This window comes from Callospermophilus lateralis, chromosome 1 (genome assembly GCF_048772815.1).
Source record: "Callospermophilus lateralis isolate mCalLat2 chromosome 1, mCalLat2.hap1, whole genome shotgun sequence".
Lineage (NCBI taxonomy): Eukaryota > Metazoa > Chordata > Mammalia > Rodentia > Sciuridae > Callospermophilus > Callospermophilus lateralis.
Genome location: NC_135305.1, coordinates 51,070,795 through 51,085,557, shown reverse-complemented (window position 1 = coordinate 51,085,557; position 14,763 = coordinate 51,070,795). Strand labels below are relative to the sequence as shown.

The following is a 14,763-nucleotide window of genomic DNA, read 5'->3' as shown; positions in this document are numbered from 1 at the left end:
GGCTTGCCAAAAAAGTAGACTGCAGTAATGCATTTAATGAGGAAGCTAGCATTCCAGAATCTTTTTCATTCCTAATACTTAGCAAGATTCAAGTTTACCATATAGTCCCAAAATTATTCTGAATATGGAAAATTTATGATTTTAAAAATATAAAGGTATTTATGTACTATTTGGACTAGTACTACATATTTTTTCAGAAGACTTATCAATTAAGATATAAAAAATTCAGTATGACTTTTCCCTTCATTTCATCACCATTTCACCTGTAGATTTTGTTTGTTGTTGTTTTTAGGCTAAATTGATGTGGCAGGGTCTGATGGGACAAAACTGATGTCTACCCATTCAAGGGGCTTTGGAATATTTATGTGTGTGGGTTCAGCACTCTTTCCTTATTTTCATGCCCTTCCTCTGCATAGATTTTTTTTTACAGCACTGCTGCCTTGAAGTTCAAAGAAGATTAACAAGCACACGAGAAGCTTAGGAATACTCATTTTAATAGGTTACTTAATAGTAGACAGCAAACCTTAGGGAGAATGTTGTGGTTTAAAGGCACACATCTGCATTCCATTTGACCTTCTTGATTGACACGAATTTGATATGGGATTTCACTTACTGGCAGGTAGCATGAGATGTCAAAACTTAGTAATTTTCCACTTCGTGAGGAATGTATTTGAATCAGATCTCTACTGGGGTTGGTATCTGTGAGCCTACCCTAGAGTCTGGGATTTACACCTTATAACTTTGTTTCTTCCTCAAAATGTCACAACTCTCTATGGTAACCATTACTGATGTCCATATGATGGAGAGGGACATTATAGGAAGCCTATTTTCTATAATTTGTGTATATCAAGGGACTCTTAAAGATTTTCATATACTTAAAATTAGTGAGAAATTTCTGAACAACTACTTATTCTAGAATCTTGCATAGTTTCTTGGGGGATATAGAAGGAAAAATACAGGCTACCTGTATTAAAGAATTTTATATTTTGATTATACATTTCATATAAATTAATAACAAAGTTCATATAAACATATATAATTATAAAGTTACACATTAGCAAGTGTTCCATTATTTTTACTTTAATGCATTAGTGCTTAGGAATAAAATGAAATATTATAATTGAGATACAACTTATCATGGAATACTTCCTGGAGTAGGTGAATTTTGAAACAGCCCAATCAAGAATCACTTTATGGTAAGGTATTCCCATCCTCACAGAGAAGAGCATTGCTGATAGATAATTGATGAGCATACTCAGAGATATGCATAGCATAACTTCACAGATAAGGAAAGTATTTTTACTGTTGCAGGAATTTTTCCTCATAGTTTAGATAGTTTTGACCTCAAGGCCATATCTGTTAAGAGAAACCATCTCCTCTAGGAAAAAAGGAACCACTAATATTGATTCAGATAGTTATCTTTAGGAGTAAATTTTTAAAATACTTTATTGAAAAGGAAACAATTAGGTTGGCTTTCAGGATGGCCAGATGAAAATTGGCTACTTTTCATTTTTGAAGGTATTCAAGTGAGTGAATCTATGAATGAGGATTGTAGACATGAGAAAAAGCGGGGGGGGGGGGGGTTCTTTTTCACTGACTTAGGACCTGGTTTCTCTGTTGACTCAGTGTCCTAAGTTTTTTGGGGTAATTTATATTTTGAGTTCAGGACATGAAAAATGAATGCAGAATAAAGATTTTCTGTTTTAGTTTTTAAAGATTAAAATATTTTCATGTTTCTTTCCATACCAGAGAGAAAAACCCAAAGCAGTGATTTTAAGCTTGTTTCAGCTTCTTAACCTCCAGGCTATACAAAGAAAAAAATTTCCAGAGACTTCTTGTGGGCATGAGAGCAGGTGATTTCAGTGGGAATGAACGCAGAGAGAGAATTTTCAAACACCGTAACCAGGACCCTATCCCCAGAGTACATGTCAAATCTTAGAGGAAGAAGGTCTTATATACTTTGTAAAAACACCTGCATTCATTTTGATATGATGTGATCCTTGTGAAACCTCTGAAGTGTTCTGTGTTCTTTAGAGGGGCTGTTACAGTATCAGGTCCTAACAGCTTACCTGTGATTTATCAGGTTTGCTGGTTGGAATTAAGTAATGATGTGAAAACGAAACACAATTTTTTTTTTTTTTTAAGCAAGGGTGTACAGTGATGATATTCTAGAACTCTCCACTCCCAGTCTCTATTTTCATTCTATTCAATTTACCCTTTGGGGTAAGTACTACTACAAGAATAGGATTTGACTCACTGGCATCTCCTGAGGAAGACCATGTGGAATAAAGTGCTAGTGTTATGTCAGACTCATTTTGTCCCTTTCCTTAGGTAGCTTATTTATGATCCCCAAAGGAAATAAAGCTCCAGAGTCTTGGTTGTTGGTCTATTTGTTTTAAGGAATTGGGCTTAATAAACTTTACACACATACTTACTCACACACTTGCAGGTTGGGATATAGATATGCAATTTCAATATGTAGTTTCTAGAGCACCTTTAACAGAGAAGCTGGAGTAATTTGTAGAAAATGGTATGCTATTGGCTTTATCTCCTACTAGTCAAGCTTAACTACAGTGATTCTCTCTCTCTCTTTTTTTTCTCCCCTCAGATGTACATCCAGACAACAACACTTACTGTTTCCATGAGCTTAAGTGCTTCTGTGTCTCTGGGGATGCTCTATATGCCCAAGGTTTATATTATAATTTTTCATCCAGAGCAGAATGTTCAAAAACGCAAGAGGAGCTTCAAGGCCGTGGTGACAGCTGCCACCATGCAAAGCAAACTGATCCAAAAAGGAAATGACAGACCAAATGGCGAGGTGAAAAGCGAACTCTGTGAGAGTCTTGAAACCAACAGTAAGTCATCCGTAGACTTTCAGATGGTCAAGAGCGGGAGCACTCCTTGATAGATGTACGTTGAATATTCTTTTACTAGTCTTGGGGACTATGCTACATGGTTCTGGGGGCATGGAGGTAGCCACACACCATGAGACCACCACAACAGTCAGAACCATTTGAGAAATGAATGATTGCCAGCAGATTGGCTGTCACCAGAATGCAAACATCCTTCTGTAAAGCATGGCACTCAGATGTTTCTTTTGAGGAGTTACAGAGCCTGATGTTTGGAACTATCTTCCATTTTTAAATGATCTTTTGACATTTAGGAATATTTTAACCTTTTGGGGGATTCAATATTGGCTACTCTTTACATTTTGAAAGGAGCATACTCCCTGCAGACCTTCCATAAATAAATGATGTCATCTGGATCCTTAGGGAGATGAGAAAACTAGTTAGTCAATATGTTTAATTAAATCACAGTTAGTACTTGTCTCACCTCTTCTTTTAGCATCCCTCAATTTCCTTTCTTGGATAGGTTTTGAGAATTAGAGCTTTTCTCTGAAAGTCAATGACCATGAAAAATAAATCCTTGCTACAATCACACCCTCTTCTCCTTTCCTCACCTACCTTCTGCTTCTCCTTCCTTCTACCACCCTAAAAGGAGCACATGATGACAATATACTGATTTTCAGGCTGATCTAGTAGGATTTAACTCATCCATGAAAGTCCATCTTCATATCTGTGGGAAAGTAGCAAATAGATTGAAGATCTGTATTGCAAAAAGTAGAGTATAGTAAAAATTGTAAACTTTATGTTACTAGGTTCTATAGGTGTCTGCCCCATCAAAAAAGGAAAGCCGAGGTCTTTACATTAGAGTGGCCTCAGTCTTTCGAGAATACAACATCAGTATTTAATATGCAAAAATACTCTATTCCTCTCAGTTTCCTTCAGCAGGCTGTATCCCCTGCTCACTGTACTGTTAACACTGAATATAGAAGACTAAGAGTTGGTTTTATTTGACTTAATTACTCTAGAAACTCATGATCTTCAATGGTTTCCTCCCCTTGTATTAAGATTTGCAGGTGAGCATTGCTCACTTCAATGTCCCATACATAAAACTAGCATCAGATTATTAGCATTGCTTAATTAAACTCATTGACCTGGAATTATTGGCCAGGTTGGCTCTAGGAAGATTATCTATGGATCACTGATACCAAATTCAGCCACTTTTAGAGAAAGGAAACTTATAAGAATTCCACAAATACTCCCCCAGTTCTCCCTTGTCAACATGCAACCTTGAGAAACTGGGAGAGAAGGTGCAATGAGGATGGATTTTAGTAACAAATTGTTATAATCATCTCTCATTAGAGCTAGGCAATTTGCTAATAATGGGCTTCTTTTGGCTCTTAGCAAAAAATGTATTATAACTACTATTATGACTACTATTAAAGGCATCAGAGTAGAATGCTTGTGATTTGAGGGCAGAATTTTATCTGTTTTTCTACCTGGAAAGCAACAGTGTAGGAAGTTAAAACCTATTGCAGGATGCCAATAAACTGCTGTTGGCAAAGACACACTGGAACACTGGCACCTCTCAGTGGGACTTCTCAGAGTCCATTGTACCTGTATTTCAATAACAACCCAGAGACTGATGCAACATAGTTTTAAATAGGTACGATCAAACTTCCAGTGAAGTAAATACCAGTCATCCCAGACTCACCTATAGAAAATGGTGAAGAGAAAAAGAATAAATAGATTCTTTAAAAGAAAAATAAATCTCCAACATTTCCTGTTTTCTTTGTGTTATTTTCTCTTTATGTTGAAATGGAAATAACATAGCCTGCAATCATTTCTCTACTTTCTCTAAAATAAATGTGAAAGATTTCAAACATGAGGTCTGTTTGGAGGGTAAGCCTGTAATGAGCTGTATGGTAAGAGAAAGTGGAAAGGATAGATCAAGACACAGTCAGTGACTGCCTGGACAAAGGCAAATGGTATTTTGGAGACTTTAGCATGGTCTTTTTTTTTTATAGGAGTGATTTAGGTTGAAGTAAATTGGTTTAAAGTGATAATAATTTGAACATTCAGGAGATACAGTGTATGAAACCTTCACATCTTCCCATAGTCCCACCTCAGGTCATCATAGTCTGCCTTTGTGTACTTACATGACCATCCTATGATAAAAGGGTGGATTAGTGTGTTTTAAAACCAAGCTTTGCCATTGGATTATGGGTAACAAGCCCCTCACCTCCTCACATTTAGAATACCTCCTCTCAAAACAAGTAGAGTCTGTTCTCAATGATCCGAAGAACCGTATCCATGTTGCTGTGTCCTCACACTTTCTGCTGCCAAACTTCTGTTAAGTCATCAATACTACAATGAAATTACGACATACAAAAAATGGTTTTGTAAACTATAAAGCAACCAGAGGATAAATGTAATGGTATCACTGCTGCCTTTACATTGTTCTGCACTTAATAGGAAAGAGTATCTTGGAATTCAATAACTATTTTTGGGCAGCCCTTTTTCTTTTGTAAATATGTGGAAGATTTTTATGATTATGGCTATAATTCCATTATTGGGATTTTTTTTCTTTCTGACCAAATAGTTGTGGTTTTAGACATATAAAAAAACACTTTTCTTTCATGGTCACAGAGCCATATGAGTCCTCAAATTTCAAAAACTCATCTTAAATGTGACTTGTTCATGTCCAAAATTCTTGTCACATGTTCAAGATTTAAGTTTTCAAAATTCATGGAATAAACATAAATAATATGAAACTGGAAAGAAAATCAGTTTGCTGAATTTGCAATCTACTACACTTTATGTAAAAAAAAAAAAAAAAGGACATGTTGTTTCAGAACAGGGTGTGAAGGAAGTTAGAAACCAAGTTGGTAAATATGAATTTTGCCAATTCTACCCAATTAACCAATGCTCTATGTAGTATTCCTTAAGCTGTGTTCATGAATAAGTTATGAAAACAGCTGCTACTGGAGGTAGATTTTGCTTTCTCTAGCATTTGAACACAGTGTGGTACACACAAGGAGAGTCATCATTGCTATACTGAGAAATTGATTTTCACATACGCATATTTGTTGCCACTGTAAAAAGTCTCCTTAATAATTCATCTGTGCATCTTTAATCCATTTTGTTTTTTAAAACATCTGAAATAAAGATGCAAGCAGGAATTTGCTAATCATAGTTGGTTCCTTGTCATTGCTTTCATGTTGACAAAAATTTGACAAAAAAATTTCCAGAACTTAATTTTTAGAGCCAATGGAAAAATTAACACCAATTTCCTATGAATTATCATCTCATTCTCAATAGAATTATACCATGTTTCTTTTTGAAAATTACTTTGGATTTTCAAAAAATAAAAATGAATCAATGATTAGCTACAGAACTTCCAAATTAGAATTATCTTTAAAGATGGTGTGACCCACAACATCATAGGTTGAATGACATCTTCAGATATCATCCTTTTCAAGGTCTTTCTGGTTCTTGTTCCTCTGCTTTAATCATGATTTTTCCTTTCTGACTTCTACAAATTGTATAATTATGTGTTCTTCATTTTCAGATATTGTTGATGATATTGAATAGTAGAGAAGATGAGGAATACTTTTATCGATTTTTTTTTCTAATATATGATCATTATTCTCCACTTTGTCTACAAGGTTATATGAAAGTCCTTCAAAACAGAGCTCAAGGAAATTTGGAGGCACATGAGAGCATTATATAAATTTAAAAAATTTAAAAAGGCACCAAATGTAAAAATCATTTTGCTTCCCTTCATGTCCAACAAGTCTAATAGATCCTACCTTTTGGGCAGGGTGAGTTGAAAAATAGGACTCCACACTGGTTCTTCTAAACTACTTCTGTTCCCCCTTAGACATCATTTTCCTGTGTACTCACAAACACCCAATGTGTTATTCATTTTGTAGAAAATAGAAGATAACATAAAGTCAGGTTTATGTCTAGTTCATTTCTATAGCATCACAATGACAACCTTGAGGCATGAGCAATGTAGAAAATTATGGCTGTTTTTGTTGTACAACTCACAATATTCAATGACAAAAATCAGTGAGAATGTCTATGATTTGCACTCTTGGGCTCCGTGTGTTAATTTCAGTGACTGTGGACATTGTAGGACCTTGATGTCTATAAGAACTTGTCAGGTCAATCACTGGTGAAGAAATGAGGATTGATTATCAATTATTTCAGAGGATTAGCTATGTGATTTCTAGTCATATTCATTGTTCAGGAACTAAATTATTTTCTAAAAGTCTGTTTCCCTCTGAATTGGATTTATATATTGAAATACAAACATGTTTTACTTTTTTATATGATTATTCATTCTTAAATTTCAGTGAAAAAAATAAGACATCATGTTTGAGTTTTAGGATTCAGATTTATTTAGTTATAGCATTCAAAAATATGAAAGAATTTATGTATGTGGATTTATTTTCACTGGTGATTTAAACATGAGTACAAATTTGAAACAGGATATTTTGTTATCAATATCTAATAGTCTTACAATAATGACTTTTACTTCAGAGCAAGTCAGTAATAGAACAATTAAATATTAATGTCCTTCTTTGAGTCTTTATTTATTTTCTAAACATCTCCATTTGTATCCTTTGGATAAAACCAAAACAAACCAAAAATATGTATTGCCAAAGCACATACTTACTTCAATGTTTACAAATACTGTATGTACTTGACATTTTATCACATTCATTTCTAGAATATAAAATTATTGTTTATTTTTAAATGGAAGATATATTCATGGTCAAGGCACAGTGAATTAATCTGTGTGTGTGTGTGTGTGTGTGTGTGTGTTACAAAAAAGCAGCTTATTTGTGATTGGTGTCAGAGATTCTATACATCCTTCACAAATTTAATTTTACATAATCTGATACTCTATTAAAACTTAAACTTTGAACTGCTAGAAATTTTATTTCTGTAGAACAGATGGGAAGATATAAAGTATTTTCCAGAAATGAGGTACCATTTCACAAACTGGTTTCTCTTTTTTTATTTGTTTTCAAGTTTTAAGGAACTAAATTTGTATTTGTTAAAATTAAAAAGTAGGAAAGATGTTCTTAACAAATAATTGTGATCGAATGTGTATTCAAAGCCGAAAAGCAGGATAAAAAGTTTTTTCCTCTAACATTCCATATCGTACTGTATTTGTGTTCAATAGGAATGAGCTTCTGTTATTTAATAAAAGAGTGAATTGTGGGTGAGGCTGCGGTTGTAGCTCAGTGTTAGAATGTTTGCCTACCACGTGTGAAGCATTGGTTTCGATCCTTAGTACTACATAAAAATAAATAAAAAAATAAAATAAAGGTATTATGTTCATCTACAACTAAAAAATATTTTAAAATGAAAAAAGAAGGAGTCGTGGGGAATAGGATATGTTATATTCATATAACATATAATAATTTCATATTGAGTTATTTTTATTTAACCTTTACTTGGTTATCAGATCAGACCCAAGGAATTGAGGTCTTTGGTGTAGACTATAAAAACTTTTTTTTTTAATTTGGTAGGACAGATAAGTTATCTGTTCTTTTATTTTACATACATGTAAATTTTTGTTAGTCAAAATTTACAGTTAAATATAATTTTACCTAAACTTATTAAAAATTACCATTTTACATTTTTACTTTTCTGCTAATTCTCCAGGAAAGGAGAAATGAGACTAGTAGTTTTTACAGACTAAAATTTCTGCTTGCCTTTTTATCTCGATGATCATTGGATTCCTAGTAGGTGGTTTAAAAATAATGAATAATATGATTTAAGAACTGGATATCACAAAACTATCATCACAGATTTGCATTTTAAAATTATATCAATAAAATAATTTATTAGTATGCTATTAATTTGTCCTAATTTATCCCAACAGCTTCCTCTACCAAGACAACATATATCAGCTACAGCAATCATTCAATCTGAAACAGGGAAATGACAATCTGAAGAAATATGGTATGTGATCTTAAACAATGAACATGAGACCACAAAAACTAACTCCTGGAGATCTCCATAGACTACAACCAATCAAATCAATATTCAGTCTTGTAAGGAACAAAAATTAGCCATGAGCCAAACGTATCAATAACGGGGAGTGAAGAAACCCCGCTTTATAAAACACAACCAATGAGTGTCAAACTAAAGTATTGCTTCCTCATGAGAAGTTAAAAAAAAAAAAAATCACAAAAGGAAAACTAATGTTAGCTTGTGAAAAAAAAAATGCTGTTGAAATAAACCATGTCTGATGTTATTCTTGTAAGTATTTTTCTGTGATTGTGAGAACTCCCGTTCCTGTCCCTCATTGTTCAACTTGTATAAGATGAGTCTGTTTCTTGTAATGGCTGACCGGATTGAAGCCCTGGGTTGTGCTAAAAAATAAATGCAATGATTGACGCATGCAATTTTTTTATACAAATAATTTATTTCTAATAATAAAGGAATGTTTTGCAAATGTTGAGAGTTGTTTCGTTCCAGTTTTAAAGCTAAGGCAAGCTCTTCTTTCCAGTTGGAACTTCTGTTGGTATTTAGGCCCTTCCTGGTATCCAAGGAATCGCCATGTTTGTATGTATGTATGTGTATACATATATATATATATACATATATATATATATATATATATGGAAAATTGTCTTTTATTTATAGATGAAAAGGCAGTGCTTGTGTAAGATTTTGTGAATATTTCCAGATTTCTGTGATAGCTTTTCATAGTAACTGCTTCTTTTATGAAGAATCAAGTAATAGCTTGAGGTAAATTGCTTCAAGTTATTATAATTAACAAATGATGAGTTAAACTTTCCTTCACAGAATCTGATATGAAAAATTCCCATGTAGAAGTATATCAAAGCATCACTGAAATTCTACATTACATTTCTAATTCAAAGCTTCTGCATAGTGAAATGCTCCCTGGTATGTGGTGTTAACCTTTTCTCACCTGGGCTTGGTAGTTGCTGAAATCAGTGAAGTAATGGGCCTTACCCAGTGCATTTTCTGAAACACGGAATTAGCATATTTATTCCCTTGGCATCACTAAAGAAACCACAGTTCAAGTAACATGTCAATGCTTTCTTATTTTCCAAATGAAAACATTCATTGGTTCATAGAACAGTATCATTAAAGAGAGAGAAAACAGGGAGCCTGTCTCATACTAATAAACCGTGCCAGGATAGATAAAAGGAGCCTGTTAATGGCTCTCAAATCTGTTACCATTTTTGTCATGGGCTCCTCTATTCCATACAATCCCAGTCATCCATCAAATCAATGGGTCTCTACAATCATTTTGTTAGTAAATGTTCTCTCTGCTGAGTTAGCTTGGATGGCTCATTGCACCTCTTATAGATATAAAGAGCTATCTGTGCTCTGTAGCTTCAACCCAGATATTAACAGTCACTTTATTTAATAGAGATGGTTGAAATAGCGCAGCACAGGCTCCTTCCACATATAACCACATGTCCTAGATACCTAGGAAGACATACTGCAACAGGTAGAAGGAAATGAGTATTAATTGACCTTTTATTGAGTTTCTCCTAATAGTATTTATTCTTTTAGATAATATTTAAATCAAAGAGTAGAGGTGTCATTTTCACGTCCTCAGATAATCTGAATTACTGATAACACAATCTTGTAATCAGAATCCTAAACCCACTTCTAGGTGTGCCTTTCTAAAAAAGACCTAGACTAAGCAAAATAAACTGCATATTTATTGTACCATGTAGTTCAGTACCAATAGCCATACCAAGAAATAATTAAAATCATAATTTTAACTTTTAAATTGACAGTTTTCTTCTTATTAGAGATTATTGGTAGTTTATAAAATATTTTGACCTGATTTTAAGTATCCATGTGTTTAGGTGATAAAACTGTTTGAATTTTACAAGCCTTGCATTTCATTCTGAAAACAAAACTCAAGTATATTTTTATGTATTAATTGACTCTAATCAGGGTAAGGAGGTGTGACAGGGTTAATATGAGAGCAAAGCTAGCTCTCAGGCCAATTTGTGGGTTATTTATTATTATTATTATTAATAATAATAATTTTTTAAAATTTAAGATTTTAGGAAGAAGAATAAAATACCAAGCATGATTTGTGACATTTCAAACTTGTTCTTCCTATTACAAACTTACCAATGGGTTGTTTTTCCCAAATATTTTTTATAAATAATTGAACTTGTTTGGTGTTATACAAAATCTTATTTAACTCATATAACAGAATTGAATGACAGCTCTTGTGGATTTGCGTGAGTCAATCATCCTTTATAATATTGTCTCAGAGGGAAACTCTGCTGATGAAACCATCACCCTCCCCAGGAAGTGGGAGGAATCTTCCTCAACCTCTTTATAGCAGGAGCTGAAGAATTCTCTCCTCCACTGTGGCTATTTTCTCAGGGATTTTGCTGAGGGTTCAGGGAGGTAGTCAGATAGGCTGGGACAATGGTGGCATCCTGTGAGAAGGATTTTAGCAAATGCTGGGTGGTGGTTCATAAGTCCTGCGCTTTAAAATGAACTGCCTGTGTTGTATAGATAAGCAAATGCAAAGTTGCACAAAAAATATAATATTATATTCTGTAGAATTGACCTTGTGTTTTATTCTGGACAAGAAATGTCACATCTAATCTCAGCATGCCAGAGGGAATGCTAAAAATGTAGCCTAAGGTAATATTCAGCAAATGTCACTTGTAGACAATGAGAGATGTATTAGTGTGACCTTGGGCCAAATCGGATCTCAGCGTTTAAAAAAAAATTAGCTGATAATTGTTAATACTTAAAGTTGTCTAAGTTGATGATTGTTGATCTTTAAAATATTAATTTTTTATTTTTAAGCAAAACTTCTCATAAATATAAACTTGAGGATGACCATTGGAATATGAATAGAAACTGAAAGATTAATTAAATTATTTTTAGTACTTTTCAGAATTTTTTATGGAGAATTTGAAACATTATCTTACTTTTAAAATTTAAATTAACATATTAAAAAGAATCTAGGAACAAAATAATTGTCAATTATTTCTTTCCCTTTTAAATCAATATTCTACATTATTTACCAATACTTCTTAACAATCTAGAAATAATATTGCTAATTTTCTAAACTGTATTAATCAGCATTGATATTTAATTCAGCCAGCAAGTAGAAGAAATGGTACTTTTACAATTATGTAATCATCCCAATTTGTATCATTTTGTTGTTTTTATTATCAATATATTCATCCGTCTTTAAAAAGAAGTAGTCAAAAGGATCAACTACATTTAAAGAGTGAAAAAATACCAAATTTTGTAAAAGCACACCTCATAATCACTAGAAATGTTTCTTTTTGATTTTATGGTTCTCATTTAATGAATATAAGACTAATGAAGAAAAATTGGACCACAGTTCTTAGAAAAGATTTTTTTAAGGAGAAATTATTATGTCAATGAATTCTCAGAAACTTACTGACTGCTACTTAGATAGTGTCATATTTCAGGAGTAATGAGAAAAATAGTATATAATTTAATTTTCTTCGGTGTTCTAAAAATGTTTTTATAGCATAATCACTAATGGTATTGTAACTTTCAGGCCCATTATTTTCTCTTTAACTAACCTTCGTAGGATTTTCATAGTGCCCTTTTCTCTCTGTTAAACTCAGTTTATCAGTGTAAAGTCCCATATCACATTTAGACATGAGTATCTGCATTCAAACTGATAAAGGATGGAGAAAAACAAATTTTGCCTATTAACTTTTTTTCCTATTTGCCTACTATTTAAGTGAATTAGAGATAGCTAACTTTGACATATAACTTGTTACAAAGTTATAATATGCCAAGTGTGGACTGAGACCTATGAAAAGCTAGGAATGAAGCATGAAAAGACGCAGAAGGGAGGTGGAGATGATGTGATTTTGAAAAACTGGAGAGCTAGTGATCAGTATAGGATTCAGGCGAAGGTGTTAAGTATCTAATGAATTAAGTCCCATTAAGTAAATTCACCAGACCATGGCATGGTTTTGAGGGTCAATGAAAAATACTAGAGTATTAAAGTATAATTTCAAAAATGATAAAAATAACTTTCATAACAATGGTAAAATGAACAATTTGAGGATTCCACTCAACTCAGTAACTAACGAGGGAACTAAAAAATGTTAGAACTAGTTTGAAGAACATTCGAGAAGAAGTAGCAATATGAAAAATCATAATCATTAAGGTTATCCCACTGGACAGACCTTATTAAAATTTCTACAGGATAAAACTCTATGAATTAACCCATATCTTTTGAGTTACACAGTAGCTGCACTGACAGAAATTCATATTCAGCCATATCCTAAAAGAACACCATTGATGTAATTTGCCTGTTTTCACATTTTGGCTAATTTCTCTGAAAACAGTAATATTTCAGGGGCTAGGTTTATGGCTCAGTGATAGAGTGCTTGCCTTGCACATGCAAGGCCCTGGGTTCGATCCTTAGCACTACATAAAAATAAATAAAGTTATTTTAAAAAAGTGAAATTTCAATTATTTTTCTCTCATAAGCATTAATTAGCAATATCTGAAATAAAGATCATAAACACACCTGAAAATTCTATGAAGATATCCCAAGTTAGTAATGGAGAGGCTCTGAGATGTGACTATTTTAATTATTCTTTTCCAACTCAACTCCATTTCCATGTCAAAAGCAGAATTGTGTAAGATGATGTGAAGAGTAAAATGCATAGTTGCCTTCAGATTACAGATTGCTATCTGACAGTTTCACAAATAATCTGTGGAAGAAAATGTGACTTCTTTCTTTTGTCCCCAGAATACTATCATTTATAGGGGCATTTTTCCTCTCCCTTTTTGTAGTCTGTTGCCCTAAAGGGGGAATCAGCTTTTCAAGAGTGTTCCTGAAGATGATGAACACTGGATGTTTTATCCTGTGCCCATGAGTTCTTTGTTAACCCTCCCCTTCCCACAAAGCCTTCTCTGGGATCCTGCCCCTTGGCACCTTGCAGGCAGAGGAAGAGAGAATGAAGGAAGCCTTCCAAAGCAAAGGTGGGAGGAGAAACAGGTATGGTAAGAAGGCTCAGCTTTTCCACCAACATTCTGGAATTTAATAAGCCCTTATATCCCTCACTTCTGTCTGGTAACTTTGGCCCTGCAGAGCAGGAGAATTGTGAGTATAGGCTTATGTGCTCTCTTCTTACATGGAACCCATATTTTAAATGGAGCACTAGCAACTCTGGAGCTCAATGGTCCCTTGGAGGATCTTTACTATTGTCCTGGAAGAAGGAATGAGAGGAAGCCTGATGTGACAAAAGTATAAAGAAGACAAAATTTGGTTTTTGACTTATTTCTGTTTTTTTTTTTTTTTCTCATGATGCTCTCCAACTTCATCATACCTCTTGCCTATGTCACCCAAGTGACCAATATTCTCAGTGTACTCAGAGATCCCCTTTCCTACCTTCCATCTCCGGACTCACTATTACTTTCCTCTGTCCCAATAACTCAACCACAGATAACTTTCCTATGCCAAACATTTTTTCTTCCCAAGATACACATATATCATGAAGAGGCATATCAAAGGCCCCTAGGGAAACTGCTGCAACTGGATTTTAAGTAATAAACCAAATAATTGAACTAGTTTCATCATCATTTTATTCAGAAACCATTGAGTTCCTGCTCTGTTGCAGACATTATATAGATGCTGAGACTTAACAGTAGGCAAATAAAGAGTCTCTGCCTTGTAGTATTTATATTTCTGTAGAAGAGAAAAGCAAATTAGATAAATATATACATATAAGAGGTGGTAGAAGGTAAAAAGTGCTGAGGGAAAAAAAATAGGGAAAGTGGATAGGAAATACGTTAAAAAATTGTGACATGAAGGGCAGAGTTGAAATTTTGGTCAAGATGGCCAAAGAAGATGGTGCCTATGAGTTCTTTCTATTGTGAG

The 14,763-nt window shown here is 33.7% G+C and overlaps 1 protein-coding gene across 2 annotated transcripts in view; it reads left to right on the top strand.

The window, feature by feature from the left end:
* The window catches only part of Grm8 (glutamate metabotropic receptor 8), a 724,606-nt gene extending 715,386 nt beyond the window's left edge, over positions 1 to 9,220 (top strand). For both annotated transcript variants that reach the window (XM_076862113.2, XM_076862107.2), the window contains 2 exons: positions 2,609 to 2,855; positions 8,746 to 9,220. In XM_076862113.2, the coding sequence (XP_076718228.1) occupies positions 2,609 to 2,855; positions 8,746 to 8,795 (297 nt within the window). In that variant the 3' untranslated portion in view covers positions 8,796 to 9,220. The remainder of the gene's footprint in view (positions 1 to 2,608; positions 2,856 to 8,745) is intronic.
* Positions 9,221 to 14,763: the final 5,543 nt, after the last annotated feature.